The sequence below is a fragment of the Astatotilapia calliptera genome, chromosome 5, assembly GCF_964374335.1.
Source record: "Astatotilapia calliptera chromosome 5, fAstCal68.1, whole genome shotgun sequence".
Classification (NCBI taxonomy): Eukaryota; Metazoa; Chordata; class Actinopteri; order Cichliformes; family Cichlidae; genus Astatotilapia; species Astatotilapia calliptera.
Window position 1 is genome coordinate 16,245,549 of NC_137426.1, and position 17,068 is coordinate 16,262,616.

Below are 17,068 nucleotides of genomic sequence, written 5' to 3' on the forward strand. Positions count from 1 at the left end.
AAGTATTCACTTTTATTTCTGTCTTATTGTCAGAGACAGGTAAGCTTATAAGAATGAGAAATTTAACATATATAATATTGCATTTTATTTTCAAAACAGTGAAACTTCAGAACTGCTGATGAAGCTTTAGATACTAGCTTTAGAAGTGAATGAATGAAATGAATAAAGAAACACTTTCATTCTTGAGATTAGATCAGATTACTGATTTAAAAAAATGTAACAGAAACACAATATAATACACTACATTACAATAGAGCAGCTGAGTAACTGCACTTGGGTGTATTTGTACATGTGGAACATTGAAGCTGTTTTCTTTGTTAATGATGAGGTGGACCTGATGACAGCATCTTAGTGGGTGGGAAGTGTCCTAGATGATCCTGGCTGCTCTGCTGAGGCAGCGAGAGCTGAAAGGCTCTTCCAAAGAGGCACGTTTTTTTAGTTTGTTTGTTTTCTGGGCAGAGTTTATGATCCTCCAAAGGGCTTTCCTGTTCGCGTCTGAGTTGCTGGCGTACCACACACTTTTGATGAAGCTGCTGGAAAAACATGGCAGCAGCTCTCCTCATAACTCAGGAATTAGAGTCTCTGATATGCCTTTTTGACTGCTGCTGCTCCAATACGTATACTCACAAACTTAAAGACAACAATAATAGTAAGAAGATTATAAGAAAAAATAAGATAATAAGAAGGTCAGATGGGAAACTGTTATAATAATAATAATAATAATAATAATAATAATAATAATAATAATAATAATAATAATAATATAACAATTATTATTATTATTATCATCATCATCACAGGGTAAAATATTGTGTTATTTAAAGTGTTATTTATTTGTTAAAAATAAAAAATAGTGCAGTTTACAATAAATAAACAACACAGTTAAAATAAAAGTGCCGTGGACACTTAGTGTCTGCATTACACTGTAAGACAGTGTAATACAGGGACTCAAGTTTACTAGTAAAACACCATATTTCGGTCATTTTCTTAAGGATGTAGAATTGTACATACAATCAGTATCAGACACCACCAACAAAAAGGCTCTCAAAACAATATATATATATGTGTGTGTGTGTGTGTGTGTGTGTGTGTGTGTGTGTGTGTGTGTGTGTGTGTGTGTGTGTGTGTGTGTGTGTGTGTGTGTGTGTGTGTGTGTGAATTTTTGCGTGTATTCATTTTTACCCCTGGTTTTGTGTGTTCATGTTCTGTTCTTCTGTATACTTTATCTGTCTGTGTGTTGTATACTCATTGATTGTCCAATAAAGTTCATTAAAAAAAAATACAGAGACTACTCACGACCGCGGATGCAAGCTGCCGTTAAAACGACAGAAGAAGAAGAAGTACGCACGACCGCAAATTCTGTATTGCGACATGCCAGAAAACGGGTTGAATGAGATGCAATACTTGTTTGGCTCTTGTTAAAAGAGAAACTGTGACATCAGGCTTCTTACCAGTAAGTGCAAAGCAGTCACTCTCTTTTCATGTAACTACTTTCGCTTTTGACGCAATTTCTACAGAAAGTCGGCTTAATTAAGAGGGGGGAAATCCACAAACTAACTGGGGTTCCCTGTGGAAAAACTACACCACACTAAACGCATTCTATTGCAGCGGACTTGTCCACAGATCCTGCCCCAAAAAAGCGATGCTGGTGACCGTTTTCTGCGCGCCGAGGGATCGCCAAGAAACCACCTTCGCCCTCGATGTGTCCCCGGAGCTGGAACTGAGAGACTTCGTAGCACTTTGTGAGCTGGAATCAGGAATCCCAGCAGGGGAAATCCAGGCAAGACCCATGCTACATGTAGCAACGGAGCTAACGTAGCTAGCAGCTAAGCTAGCTAGCTGGGTTGCTAGGATGAATCGGACTTTTGCTGTTTTGATGGACGAAGTGTTACGAAACCTGCGTTGTTATCCACAACAGACACGTTTCCAGAATTATGTATCCCACGTCTAAAGTGTGTGTAGCCTTAACCTAAGAAAAAGTGAGCACACTGGCAAACTAAGGAAGCTAATAGTTGTCCGGGTAATTAATGGTTGGAGAAGTTTAATTCAGGGTTAGTTAGTGAGTTTTGTACGCCTGGTAGCTCGAGATATAAGGCTAACGTTATCTGGGCTGAAGGAAGAACCCCAAACAAGTGATAACCTACCAAATGTTTTACTGCGTGACGAGCTTTGGGTTTCAGCACGCTATAAAGGGGATAATAAAGTTAGTGCAGCAGTGGTATACAGTAATAAAGCGAAAAGTAAAACTACTCGCCAGAGCCTTTAATTCTGGCAGATTTAGAAAGTTTTAAACACATTTAATACACGCACCCGTAGTTTATGTTAGATTGGAAGAAAAATAAATAGACTCTAAACTTGACTGTAGATCAAACAATTAAATGCAAAGTGAAAAATAATATAACATTTAAGAAATAATATTTATAGTAATGAAAATAAGTGTTTGTTTTAGCCCTGAATCAGTTTCTTCTGCTGGCTTCAAAATATAGCATTTCGTTTACACACTTTGGTCTGCACAGTGTTTGTGGGTAAACTGGAAACAGAAAGTGAGGATGAGGAGTAGAGGGTCATTCCGTGTTAGCTCATCGGATACAAAGAGAAAATAAGAGAAACATGTTGTGGTGTCTGGGGAATATCACACTGAAGTTGGGTGAAAATGTGTTTTTCACATTTAAGCTTTAGTGGTTGGTATTGAAAATTTAATCAACCCCTGTCTTGGTCTGGTTTCCATTCTAAAAGAGATTCGATTTCAGTGGAATTTCCAGGCTAAATAAAAGTGGAAGTAGTAATACTAATAGTATCTGTGACTATTTATCTGATTTGGAGGGTTTGTGATTTCTATATGAGGAGTTGGAAATAAAATATCAGTACCTGCAAAATTGTGGTTTTGACATTCTCCAAAATATTTTAGGGACTTCAAACATACATCATTTGTTTTGAGCTATACTCATAGAGCCATACTACCATGATAGAAGAAAATTCCTAACTTCATCCATTGAAACTTTTTTCCCCATTTTGTCAAAAACATTGTACTAGAAATTTTTTGTAATTCCTGTTAAGAAGTGTGTATTTCCCCTGAAAGTTTGTCATGCAAACCTATGATGGTCACGTGGGAAATATGGCTTTAATTTGATGAATTGAGATTCAGTTAACAGTACTAAGATAACTCATTGTCAGTCAAGTAGAAAGAAGTACTATACTAGAACTATATAAATGATAAAAGATAAGCAGCAAAAAGAAAAGAAAAAATCAGACCTTCTTAAAATCACACAGAAAAGTGTGTGTGTGTGTGTGTGTGTGTGTGTGTGAGTGTGAGTGTATGTTTGTCTGCAAACTCCCCTAGACCATCATAAGTTGAGTAACCAATGCTTGAACACAAGTACATCTTAGACCATCTTAGGTTTCTTATCTATGACATTTTTTTTTAAATCATAAAGTTGCCTAGCAACGGGCTAAAATAAACTAAAAGTTAATCATTTATGCACCTTTTAAAAGTGTTGTTATCAATTTTATTTCACAACAACAACATTCATTTATATCTACAAAATTTGAATTACGCATGCTTTATGGTGCCGTCATGTGGCAACCAGCTAGCAACGTGCTAAAATTACCAGTTTTTATGTTATATTTTCATAACACTAGAGTCTAATTTAGATCCACAAAAATGTAATTATACGCACCAAGAAACCACGTAACAGTGGGATCAAATGATCCATATTGACACTATAAACAACATCTGCCACCGCTATTTAATTAATTGAGTATATCAATTTATCAACAGAACGGACAGGCCAAACAATACTGTAGCATGGGCATGCACTAGGAAAAAAAACAAACAAACAAAAAGAAAAGAAAAATAAACTATTGAAACAGATAAGAATCAATAGAAATCTTTACACATTATTCAAGTATGACCAGTGTCCACCCATTTCTGCGTCAAATAAAATGTGAGCAAAAACTTGTGAATCTTATGCATGTTGATTTCTTCTTATTTAGTGTTTTTTATTTTTGTACAGATCACATATGTTGAACAGCCCCTAAAAGACCTCACTCGTGCCTTGGGGACATACGGTGTAAAGGATGGAGACGTGGTGGTTCTCCGGCAAGCTGACAGAAGGCCACCAGCGGCTCAGCCCGCCTTCCCAGGTAATACACATGAAAACTAATAAACATGTTGTTTATGTATGTATTTTAATCAGGGAAATGTTTAATCTGAATCTTATTGTTGTTGGATGAGTTACGAGAGACGTGACATAATAATAATGTCGTTATGCAGTACGCTAATCTTCTACCCTTTCTGTTATTTAGGTCTGCCCCGTATTGACTTTCGTTCCATCACAGTCCCAGGCACCTCTTCTTCAGCCAATCAACGTGGTGCCGTACGACCACAGCAACAGGCTCCACCGCAGCGTGCCGCACAGCCTTCCACGCCAATGGCCTTTCGTGGGTCCTCTCCTCAGGGGCTGGACGACCCCGCCTTACTTCAGCAGATGCTTTTATCGAATCCACACGAGCTATCGCTCCTCAAGGAGAGAAACCCGCCGCTCGCTGAGGCCCTGCTGAGCGGAGACTTAGGTGAACTAAAACAGAGTAATGGGTGTGCTTGTCGTCTTTTAATTTACAATGAGTCGGCCATGTTAGCATAATTGTGTTTCCTTAGAGCGTTTCACCAAAGTGCTGCAGGAGCAACAGCAGGATCGAGCCAAGAGGGAGCAGGAGAGAATCAGACTTTTGACCGCTGATCCTTTTGATTTGGAAGCCCAAGCAAAGATTGAAGAGGACATCAGGTAGGAAAAGACGTTAATCACTTAGAGACATTCACAACACATAATAATCCTCATCCTATGAGGCACAGCTTCACTTTCATCTGCCACTTGCGTGTTTTGGTTTATTATTTATGAATTGTTTGTGATTTTTCTTTTACACTTACTGTTGAATTGATTTTAGGCAACACAATGTGGAAGAAAACATGACCATAGCAATGGAGGAGGCCCCAGAAAGCTTTGGACAGGTGGTTATGCTGTACATTAACTGCAAAGTCAATGGCCACCCTGTGAAAGCTTTTGTTGACTCAGGTAATGAACATTAAATCCTGATACGAACAGTAGTGGGGCTGCACAATAAAATTACATTAAAAAAAAAATTAAAAGATTTTTGTTTTTATTTTTCTCCAATGTGAAAAAAAATGCCAAATGATTTACATTTGCTCTCTTTGAAAGGAATAAATCACATTATTTTGTGGGGTGGTTTTTCAGGCATCAGTTAGAAAATATAAATTCTTTAACAAGCTTAATGATATCCTATTGGTTTTAAAGTGTCGTCAATCTTGCTCCATACTCTGAGGGTGAGGCTTTTTAATACCCCAAACACCTTGCTGTCTGTGGCATCAGAGGGAGATGTGCCACTTAAAGGCGGAGGCTCGAGGCAGGACTGTATGAAAACAAACAAAATACCAGCCTAATACTTATCAGAGTGTGTGGGATTCTGTTTGTTTCTCACAATCATTAAAGAAGTGTACCCAGTCTGGGTAGCAGTCTTGTCGGGTGGAGACAGGACTGTTATAGCAGCTTTTCAGGTCTTTATAGGTGTGGAAAATAGGATTGTACCCATGCAATATGGGCTGACAAATACAGGTGTGTAGTTGTGGTTTACATATGAGGTATCTTTAAACACATTTTGGTTTTAGTTTTCACTGATTTTTTTTCCTTCACTTTTAGGAGCCCAGATGACCATCATGAGCCAAGCATGCGCAGAGCGCTGCAACATTATGCGACTGGTGGACAGACGCTGGGCTGGGATCGCCAAAGGAGTGGGCACCCAGAAGATCATTGGCAGAGTTCATTTGGGTTTGTGTCAAGAGTGTTTCTACTATGAACAATTTTACTTTTTATGCAGAACATAAATGTTTGCCTAACTATCTTGCTATGCCTTCTAGTAAATCCAAATTTAAGTCTCTGCATCACATTTTCAGTGTATTCTTTTTTTTTTTCTTTTTTTTTCCTTTTTTTGTTCCTCATAATCCAGCTCAGGTCCAGATAGAGGGAGACTTCCTTCCTTGTTCTTTCTCCATTTTGGAAGACCAGCCTATGGATATGCTGCTTGGCCTGGATATGTTGAAGAGACACCAGGTGTGAGCTCCTTTTATCTGAGCAGTGGTGTTTTCATGAGAAACGGGGCGCATGGGAGTTTTTGCTTAGTTATCTTCTTATTTTTGTCAGAAAAGAAATATCGCTGACAAAAATGATCAGTCAACAACATTAACACTGGAAACTTTAGAAAAGCTTAGGATTATACATTTCTGTTTTTCTTGCAGTGTTCGATCGACTTGAAGAAGAGCGTCCTCCTCATCGGCACTACAGGCACAGAAACTCGCTTTCTGTCTGAGGCGGAGCTGCCAGAGTGTGCCCGACTAGCCTACGGCACAGAGGGGCGTGAAGATGCCCGCCCAGAGGAGCTGGCTGACAGAGAACTGGCAGAGGCGCTTCAGAGGTCCATACAGGAAAGCGGTAAGAAGCCGTTTATGTGTGCACTTCAGGCTGTTTCTCATTGAGCTTTTTTCCAGCTCAGTTGGAACTACATTTGCATGTGCCACTTAAAGCTTCTTACTCTCAACTCCATTTATGCAGTCACATGATCACTTCATGTCATCACCTCAGCAAGTTAAATGTACCTTAGTATAAGACAACAGTCAGGCAAATGAGAGCACATTTAAAACAGAAATAAGCTTTTTAGGCTTAAAACAAAACAAACTGATGAATGAAACAAAATGATTTAAACTATATATACATATATTTACCATTTATAAAGTTCACCATCCTTACTGTCCATACCAGGTGTATTGTGATCTAAAAGTACCTCTTCAGATTAGGTTTTAGCGAATCATGTCCCTGAAAGTGCTTCCTCAAAACTGTTTCATTATAGTGAGTTCATATAGGACAACTAAAATTTGTCTGATTATGATGTAGACTCGAGTGCAGATGGATCTGAAGAGTGTGAGAGCAGAACTTGAAACCTCCTACGCAGACAAATGGAAAAAAACATGTTGTGCCAACAGAAACGTGGGTGGGGATTTATATGAACCAGAATCTATGGCAGACCAGGAAATAATAGATTCATAAACAGGATTAAATGTTGCCTTATCGTCTCGTTATTGTTTAAAATCTCCGACAACATCTGTATCTAACTAAAAGTTTTAAAAAGTGTCCTCTAATTGTGAAATAAAATCTATTTTATATATATATAAGAAAAATGCTTAAAATGTCTGCAGTGTTGACAAAACTAATAATAAAAGCAATCGCTCCCATTGTATTTGTGCAGTTACTTAACTTCACTATGACAAAATGTTAGCATGGGAAACATCAGTTATGGTTAATGGCAGCTTGTCGGTCCCCTGCCGTCTCACTTTGTGGACAGTGTGAGTTTTTCAACCACTTTAATGCTTCAAACGTTTTATTTTTGCCGTCGGTCTAGCCACAGACTCGTTTTACAAGCATTCTTTTAAATTACCATAATTCTCTTACTGTTTGAGTTAGACATAAAATTCAAAGGGTTTTGGAAAGAAGAGAATATGAGCTTTAAAGATTGATTTGGTGTATCACAGTAGCACAAAGCATTCACAAGGTAGGTCTGTCTGAACACAGAGAGAAAAATCGGCTCTATCTAGATGAAGACATTACAATACGGTAACTCCTTAACTGTGTTGAGCTAGAGAGAAAATTTAAATGGTTCCTGAAAGATGAGAATTGTTTTATGATTTCACAGTAGTCCAGGCGACATGTCTGATAGTTGTGTGATAAAGGGTTAAACTGTTCATCATTAGCTATTCCAGCACCAAATAAATACTTTGGCATCACTATAGTGAAGTTTCTCCTTTAGGGTGTTGTGAGTGTTTTAAGTTAGTGGATTATTACATGACAACATTTCTTGTCCGGCAACTTTTCTAATGTATAAACAGGTTTTTTTAAAGAAAATATTGAAATATAAGAGTTTAATTTATTGGAATTATGTCATTTTTTGACATCGCTCACTCCTACTTTATAAAAGTTACCAACACAGATACACTGTCAGTGGAAAGTGGTGCTTTTCCACCCATACAGGACTCTTCAGTTTCCCTTTAATACTCACATTATTATTTGTGCAAGAGCCCCATTAAGTCTTTGTTGTTGTTTCCAGTGATGCCCAGCAATGACTGGAGGTTGTTAATGGACTCGAGTCAGGAGAGACAGTTTAATCAGCCCACAGTTTTAACTGCTGAACAACCCTTTGAATTGAGCTCCCCTGACGTTTAGTGATGGGGATGTACACTGCAACCTCTTTGTCAGGACCTAGACCCGAGAATTTTTTAATTTATTTATTTATTTTTGGATGACACTTTTCACATCTGTGTGTGTGAAAAGGCCGATAGTTTGGTGCATGCCCTGTGTGTGACTGCTAACTTTCTCCGTCCCTTTGCATGATGTGTGTGGTGTGTGCCCTAACCCCTGAGCAGGACAGCACTGATGCATTTGGAGACAGCTGGAGAGGGCCCTACCAACCAGGTACTGCAAAATTCACAAGTCCATTGCCAGTGCTAAGTCCATTGCTATTTGTTTCTTTTATTTTGCTGTTATTTTGCTGCTGGGTCAGGTAATCAGTGTTGTACCTTTGTTGTTATTTACTGATGCATTTTATTGTGATTATTTATATTTGATTGAATTAGAATAGGAAATTCATTATAATTAATATTAATGAATAAAGTATGTTAGTATAGAATGCATTGAAGAATTTGGGCAAGAGAATATGTATTTGTGTTTGGATCTAAAGCTATTAAATTGACATAGTTACTGTCCCACACTGGAGTTCACAGTTTAATTCCTAGGCATATTTTCTCTTGTGATAGACACTGCAGATGGACAAGCTACCTCACCGCAGCCCCAACCATTTTCATTACCCAAAACCTTAGGCCAAACGTCGTCAGCCACCTCCCCTTCCCAAAGCCTCTCCTCTGATCAACCCCAGAACCCAACCCTGGATCGCTCTCAGTCTGCCCCTGCCGCCATGCAGCAGTCCTTAGCACCAGGGCAGTGCCAGGATCAACCTGGCTTCCAGGAGCTTCCTCAGCCTTCATCCCCAGCAGAGGATGGAGCTTCTATACCTCACCATATCCACCCTGACCCTTTGCCTCTCCATAGCAACTCCGTGGTGCCCCCTCTAAGCAGTCCCTCAACAGATGTTGTGCGTTCGTGTACCCCTCCTGCAGACATGAACTACGTATCCCAGGATCCAGGGGGAGAACTACAGCCTGGAGCCATAAAGGGGGATGCTGAATCAGATGAGGTGGAGAACAGCTCCATGCTTCCCCATGCAGAGGAACTTTCCCCCATTCAGCCCATGGAGCAGGAGGTGACAGAGTGTGATACTGCTGTTACAACGGAAGTCGGTCCAGGTGCTCCCAGGGAACCTGACTCAATTGAAATGGAGTCTCCCACTGCTTCTGACAGTGTGGTGTGCTCTGAGAGGGATCAGCCTGATGGAGAGCACTGCTCCAGCTCTGAAAGCATCCCCTCGTTGGCATCTGCCCTTAGGGAGCTTCATGAGCTGCTGGTATCCAACAACTGTGCTCAGTCACAAAATCGCAGCACCTCCTGCTCTCCTTCAAATCCATTCAGGCAGGACACAGACAACATGTCCCCCGAACCGTGCACCTCAATCCCCGAAAATACCCAGCTTACCCCCTCTACTGCCATTACACCCGGTGCAGAACCAAGCGATGCCAAAGCCAACTATGCTGCTGCTGTGTCTGATGGGGAACCATCTAAGTGTCTTGCGCCCCACCACTCTGGCCAGAATGAACATCTGGGCGGTGATACAGTAGAGGCTGTGATTGGACAAGGACCACTAGAGTGTCCACATAGCTATGAGGAGAGGAGGGCAGACAGATGTGGGCAAGATGAGGCGAGTAACATCAGCTTTTCTCAGTCTGAGCCAGAGGTTCCACTTGATCCCCCTGAGGATCTGGAGTTCAGGGAGCCTCCTGAGGGGCAGCATGGGAGAGGGGTCGCAGATGGACAAGCCTCTGGCACCAATACCCCAGACAACCTAGGCCTCCAAACTGAGCACACTTTCCTCAGCCCTATGTCAATGGCAGCGGGCTCACCAGAGGAAGTTTCAAGCAACTTGTCCTCATCAGTTCCTCCTCTGGCTCAGACTCCCCAGCCTTCATCTCCAGCCTCTCCTCTCCCTCCTCTACATCCCTTTATAGAACAGTTTCCAGCCGAGCACATCCAGAGAATCCAGGCAGCAGGCTTTTCTGCCAGGGAGGCTGCAGAGGCACTGGAACAAGCCCATGGGGTTGTGGAGCTAGCTCTGCTGGCACTTCTAGCCCGCAGTATCACTGTGCCCACCTAGACTCAAAACCAATCATGCGAGTCCCTGGCCTCCCAAATTAGCATCTGTCTTATTTGGAAACTTGTTACCAATCCAGATGTCTCAGTCCCCATTTTTAGCAGGGACCACGTAAAAGAAACAGGGAAATGCTGTCTCTTGGTTTGTCGTACAGACTATCCGAGAAGAAACAGGACAACTGCTGATACTTTTCTGGCTAAAAAGAAATGTGAGGTGTGTTTGCATGCAGATGTTTTGGGTCCTCACCCACTTCATTGGTTTTTAGAGATTTGGTAACATAGAATGATTTTCTTCTCATTTCATCGTTCAGCATTGATATATTATTAAATGCCCGTTATTGATTACTGAACCATTAAACATTATTGTAATTCCCCCTCTTTGACATATCATACAACTACTCTTGTCTAATTTGTTAATCGTCAATAAAACAAAACAATCTCAGAGTGGAGTAGCATTACCTGCTACTCATACCACAGTAACTTTTGTTTGGTGAGCTTGAGATTGTTCAGCACAAATGTGGATATTTTAATGATTTTTTTTCCTTTTTTGAATAAAACCTAATGCAACAACCCAATGTTGGAAGAACTTTTGCAGTTAAGGAGGGTTGATCATTTTTGATCAAGTTTACAATTTCCATTGACAAGGGAAACCCAACATGTCAATGTTATCATCACTATAAAATAACGAGTGGGTTCGCCGAAGTACGATCATAAATGGGATTGATTGATTCAGTATGTTATTTACCGAAGGTATCTTGTACTGTATGTATCCACTTTTTTCAGCGCTTTGCCATGTCTAGATTACAACTCTGTTTGTAGCTCCCGTTCAGGAAGTCTTTTATTTTGTGTAAGTTCTTCGTAGTGTGTGATCATGTGTTCAAACATCCATATTTTATTTTATAATCAGTTTTTAAAAAAATAAATAAAAAAATGTCAGACGTTTCATCAGTATGTCATCTATCGGGACTTTTAATGGCTTTATTTGAGTCATGTACATTATCCACAATGTTCAGGCAGATTGAATTATTTACTTTTATCTTGTATGGAATTTTAAATTGCAAATAAAATGAAACTAGTATTTGTAAAGACGTGTGTGAGTTTTTAAGTCATTTTTTTCAAACACATGCCAAGTATAGAAAGTAAGAGTTTCCATATCTTGCTTTTAAAAAGTATTTTCCATAATCTTAAAAAAACCTTTTTTTTAAATGGACATCTTAAAGGACATCTTAAAGGATATGTGGTATCAAAATAATGATGTTGCCATGAGTTGGACTAATCTAAAAGGTGAAAAAAATAGCCCACTGCTCTTGTGTATGGAAGCTTGGTGGCACCACTGGGAAAAAGAAAAAAAAAAAAAGATCTTTTGACATCCATAAGTTTAACCTGCTAACTCAGACTTCTAAGAAAATAATGTGACACTTTGAGTTACATTAAAATTTTGAGATAATAACCTCAAACTTTGACTTACAGCTGTGTTGTTTTTTTGTTTTGTTTTGTTTTTAATTGTGGCAGAAACAAGCCTCCATAGTTGTAAAACCCTGAAGGAGCATGTAAAGAAACACACCTGCTTCTAGTTTGTTTTTTGATTGCTGCTAAACGCTCAGACTGCAGGTAACTCAAACTGTGTAGTCTGATTGGCTGTGGGACACAGGAAGGATCCACCCAAATCCACTTTGGAAAGGGTATAGTAAAAGATCAGTTCCAGACTACAGCTGACACCCACAGTGAGAAAAACCATTACAAACATACACTAGTTTAGAAGTCATCTACTGAGTAATTAATGTCTCAGTCACCAACCACAGAGGGGAGAGAGATGCTCTGTCAGGGCTTTTCTCTGGAAAACAGCAGGGCAGAGCACACTGGAGGCCTTGATAGAGGCAGCGGGTCTTTAAACAAGCCTGAGAATTGCAGGTAAGGACCTCAGCCCCTGAAAGATGCCAATGGTTTTTAAAAAACTTATAAACTGCTTCATTATGACTAAATGCATCTCAATTTCAAATGCAGTAAATGCAAATGTAGTGAAGTATTGAGTCATAATGAGTTTCCTGTTCAAATTTTTAAAGTTTTCATCATTTTAAGTCAAATTGATGCAATGGGGGAACTGGCCCCACATATGAGATTTTCTTTAATCTAAAATGAGTACAAAACAGGTGAGCCTTTTTATCCAGAACTATAAAATCTTTTATCCTGTCACAGTTTTCCCTTAGACATATCTCCAGCTCTCAGATTGGTGGCTTTAAGGCGCACATGGGATTTGAAAAAAAATCATTTGGCAGCGCACAAATTGAAAATCTTCTTGCCACCTGGACTTCAGGAAGATAACTCAAGCTCGTCCGCACAATGTGATCCGGATAAAAGCAAAGAAGGGTAAGATGAGGTGGGGATCTCTTAACTTTGGCAAAAATATTTTATAGCTAACTGCATGTGGCCTTAATAAATCCAGAGAAGAGAATGTGATTGGGGAGGAATTGCAGAGTGAACGATTCCAGTCGAAGTACATTCATATTTGTAAGTTTAACCTTCTTCTTAAGGTATCATCATCATCACATTTAAATTTTAAAGCGTAATTTTTGTAAAGCTGTTTTTGTCTTTCTCATTCTGCTCTGCAGTCCCACTGTATCAGGATTACTGTCTGCAGACAATGAAAGATGATCTCCACAGACTCAAAGACGGTCTGTTGTCTGAACTGATAACTCCCAAGTATCTGCAAAGCCTGCAGACACCGATGACTCGTGCTGAAAGCCCTCAGCGAAGCGCTCGTCATGCAACTCCTCGATCTCAGCCTATTAGGGTGACTCCAAGTACACTCTGGCAAGACCTGGATGAGGTGAAGGCATCTGGTCTACTCAGCAGCTTGACAGCCAGAGAGATTCGCCTTCAAGAGGTGTGCAAAAATGTAAAAAACAAAAAGCTGTTTCATGTATTAGAGATGATGCATGCAATTTAACTAAACTGGAAGGCACATTATAATCACACTCATGAAGCAGAGCACAAGTGTTCATATTGCTCTTAGGATCTTTAATGAAGTTAAATATGCCTGCATCAAGTTTGTTCGATCGCAACATTTCAGTCTTTACCTGTATAGCGTATGTTTGACTGCAAATGTAGAGTCCTGTAAAAAAGTAATTAAGTAATTCCATTTGGGAAATCGTGAATTGTGTTCACCACCCTTTTTTGTGGAAACCTTAATTCAGTTTCACTAGCCACATCTTAGAGTCTATCACTGCCAGACCTGATGAATCAAGAAATTACTTAAAAACTGATTTATAGTGAAATAAGATGAAAGATGTCAAAAAGCAGCATGTCAGGCCACAAACTAAAAAAACCGACATCTGGAATGGATTACAAAGCCACTTCTAAGGGCTTTGGGACTCCAGCAAATCACAGAGTGAGCCAATATCCATATATGGTAAAAACTTGGAGCAGTGGTGAACCTACCAGAAGTGGTCAACCTTCCAAAATTACTCCGAGCGCTTCAACTCCTCTAAGAGGCCACAAAAGAACCCATAACATCTAAAGAACTGCAGGTTTCAATTGTCTCCTTAAAGGTCAGTGTTCATGATTCAGCATTAAGAAAGACTAGGCAAAAATGACATCCATGAAAGAATTCCAAGGCAAAACAAAAACACTGCGGACCCCCAAGAAAACACAAAGGCTCATCTCACATTTGCCAAAAACATTTTGATCCTGAACTGAACTGAACTTTTTAATTCAGGTATCTTCTGGAATAATTCCAAAATCTTCATGAATTCTAAAGACTTCCAGAAAATCCTGAAGGAGAATGTCCAGCCATCAGTTCATGTCCAGAAAGAAAGAAGCATCAAATAAAGGTTTGAATCGGCGTAGTCAAAGTCTGGGTTTAAATCAGATTGAGATGCTTTGCAGTGACCTTAAACAGGCCGCTCAAACTGGTAAACCAGAGTGAGCTCAATTAATCCACAGCAATGGTTAAGAACTATTACCAGGAAATTAAAATAAGGGGAACTGCAAAAAGAAGTCCTTTTATAGGTATATTTTGGATTTTTAGGTAATTCCTTTCAGTTCATTTGAGTGCTTAAAAAATATTGTGCTGACATCAGGATTTAATTGTATGGCAACAGGAGCTGCTCTTCCAGGTTTTTATGGAATTTGTTGACATGGTTGGTATTTTGAAACACTATTACCTTCGTTGGAGATAAAGCAGTCTAAATTTTGTTTGATTGCCAATAACCCCCCACCTCCTCCTTTTCTTCCTCTAAAGACCATGTTCGAGCTCATCGGCTCAGAAGCATCTTACCTAAGGAGCCTCGGCGTGGCCGTAAATCACTTTTATAAGTCGCAGGAACTCAAGCAGACTCTGTCTCAAACAGAACATCACATTTTGTTTTCCAAAATTCAACACGTGATGGTGGCCAGTGAAAAGTGAGAGCTCCACACGTAGCACCTTGTTGTATATATGGGCAGGTTGTCCTGATGTTTTAACTTAGTTGGGTTCCTGGTGTCTTTTTAGGTTTCTTACGGATTTGGAAAGCCGACTGGGAGAGAACGTGTTGATCCCTCAGGTTGGCGACGTCGTCCTCCAGCACTGCAAACATTTCCAGACTCTCTATGTGCCGTATGTGACGAATATGATGTACCAAGAAGCCCTTATCAACGAAAAGCTGTAAGTGTACTCTGTATTTCAGAATACAAATACATTCTCAACACCTTGCGATGCAAACTCTGTTAAATGTTCCCTTTTCAAGGCAGCACAACAGAATTTTTCTGTATACCCTGAAGAAACTCGAGAGTGACCCGGTGTGTCAAAGAAAGACCCTCAAGTCCTTCCTCGTCCTTCCCTTCCAGAGAATTACTCGCATCAAGCTTCTGCTGGAGGTAAACGTCTGATGAGATTTGAACTGTTAAACAGATTTTTGCTCCATTAGCTAAGGTTTCTGTTTTCTTTCATTTCAGAGCATCCTGAAACTGTCTGAGCCGGACTCTGACTCAGTTTCAAACCTTAAAAAAGCAATAGACGCCATTCATGAGGTAATGCTTTTCAGATCTGTACACTCATGCCAAGACAGGCGAGAGAAAAAGATTCACTTTCCATTTTCTGCTACTTTATACTTGATCTTGTTTAAAAAAAAAATAAAAATGTTATGCTTGCCAATCTGAATGCAATTTTTACTTGCGACAGAATTTCTGCACTTCAGTATTGACAGCTTTTTTTTAATTTAAGTGAAAAATCTGCCTAATTCTTCTACAACTGCACTACTCTGACCCCAGATAGTGACAGAGTGTGACAAGGGGGTCCGAAAAATGAAACAGATTGAGGAGCTGGTCTGCCTCGAAATGCTGCTGGATTTCGGAAAAGTTAAGGTGATGACACAAATGTTTTTAATAGACTACAAAGTGGTCTTCTTTAACCTGCAGCAGTAACAGAGTGCGTCTTCTTCATCCATCCAGTCAGTTCCCATGGTCACAAGCAAGCGTTTCCTGGTGCACCACGGAGCCCTGAAACAGCTGACCAAGGAGAGCGCTTATAACTTAAGAATGTCATTCGTTGGCGTCTACCTCCACCTCTTCAATGACCTTTTGATCGTCTCTATGAAAAAGTATTTGACTAGCAATCCTAGCAATCAAACTTTTTAGTCTCTGTACAGTCCAAGCTGCTGCAAGTCAACAAAAAATAGGATCTTTATGATCCACATTGTAAATGTGCTTCTAATCTTACTTTTCCCCCCCCTCATCCCTTTCAGAGATGAGCGCTTTAAAGTAATGGACCATGCTCAATTCCCAGAACACGTGAGCGTTCAGCCTGTGAAGACTGAAGTCCTGGGTCTGCCCTCATACTCCTTCCTGCTACATCTCTCTAAAACTCAAACAGGACATCCGACTGCAATGATAATTGCTACAGACACAAGGCAAGAGTTAATAAAATCTGTAAGTCCTTACATCCACTGTTGGAGTCCCCCTCACCATCTGATGGCCTTCTTTTAAATTACAGGTCGGAGAAAGAGGCATGGATGAAGGCGCTGTCATCGAGACACTGACCTTTTAACAGCTTTAAACTTTAAAGACGAAACTTGGCTCCATGTAACTAACAACTGAAACAATGTTAACTTGTTCACTTTTTAAGGTTCATCAGTGGTTCAGTCTACGCTTTGCACTGTTCTTGGTGAAGATGCACTCGGTGCGCTTTGTTCAAACGTCCACTAACCTCACGATGAGCTAGATCATCGCTACAGACGTTTTTTGTTGTTTCTGACTGACTTTAAAATACCAATTAATTTTTAAGTAGTGTACAGTTTACTTTAATTGATAATAAAATGATTTCTAATTCACTTTCCGGAGTACAAGTGTATAACATGACAATCGGACAAAATATTTAATATGCTCACCATGCCATAGTGGCATTTTACAGGGAGTGCAGAATTATTAGGCAAGTTGTATTTTTGAGGAATAATGTTATTATTGAACAACAACCATGTTCTCAATGAACCCAAAAAACTCATTAATATCAAAGCTGAATGTTTTTGGAAGTAGTTTTTAGTTTTAGCTATTTTAGGGGGATATCTGTGTGTGCAGGTGACTATTACTGTGCATAATTATTAGGCAACTTAACAAAAAACAAATATATACCCATTTCAATTATTTATTTTTACCAGTGAAACCAATATAACATCTCCACATTCACAAATATACATTTCTGACATTCAAAAACAAAA

General features: G+C 39.7%; 2 protein-coding genes across 2 annotated transcripts; both read left to right on the forward strand.

Annotated features, from left to right (window-relative positions):
- Positions 1–1,142: 1,142 nt before the first annotated feature.
- ddi2 (DNA-damage inducible protein 2) lies at positions 1,143–11,465 on the forward strand. Its single transcript, XM_026167520.2, has 10 exons — positions 1,143–1,453; positions 1,609–1,780; positions 4,014–4,143; positions 4,306–4,572; positions 4,658–4,784; positions 4,945–5,072; positions 5,715–5,843; positions 6,022–6,125; positions 6,311–6,503; positions 8,876–11,465. The coding sequence occupies exons 2-10, from the start codon at positions 1,643–1,645 to the stop codon at positions 10,381–10,383; spliced, it is 2,724 nt and encodes a 907-aa protein (XP_026023305.2). The 5' UTR covers positions 1,143–1,453; positions 1,609–1,642; the 3' UTR covers positions 10,384–11,465.
- Positions 11,466–12,030: 565 nt separating this feature from the next.
- On the forward strand, positions 12,031–16,684 carry LOC113022293 (rho guanine nucleotide exchange factor 19). Its single transcript, XM_026167523.2, has 12 exons — positions 12,031–12,290; positions 12,576–12,746; positions 12,823–12,887; positions 12,989–13,263; positions 14,620–14,780; positions 14,869–15,021; positions 15,104–15,233; positions 15,312–15,386; positions 15,627–15,719; positions 15,807–15,955; positions 16,100–16,264; positions 16,348–16,684. Exons 1-12 carry the CDS (start codon positions 12,160–12,162, stop codon positions 16,391–16,393), a joined length of 1,614 nt encoding a protein of 537 aa, XP_026023308.1. The 5' UTR covers positions 12,031–12,159; the 3' UTR covers positions 16,394–16,684.
- The last annotated feature ends 384 nt before the right edge of the window (positions 16,685–17,068 follow it).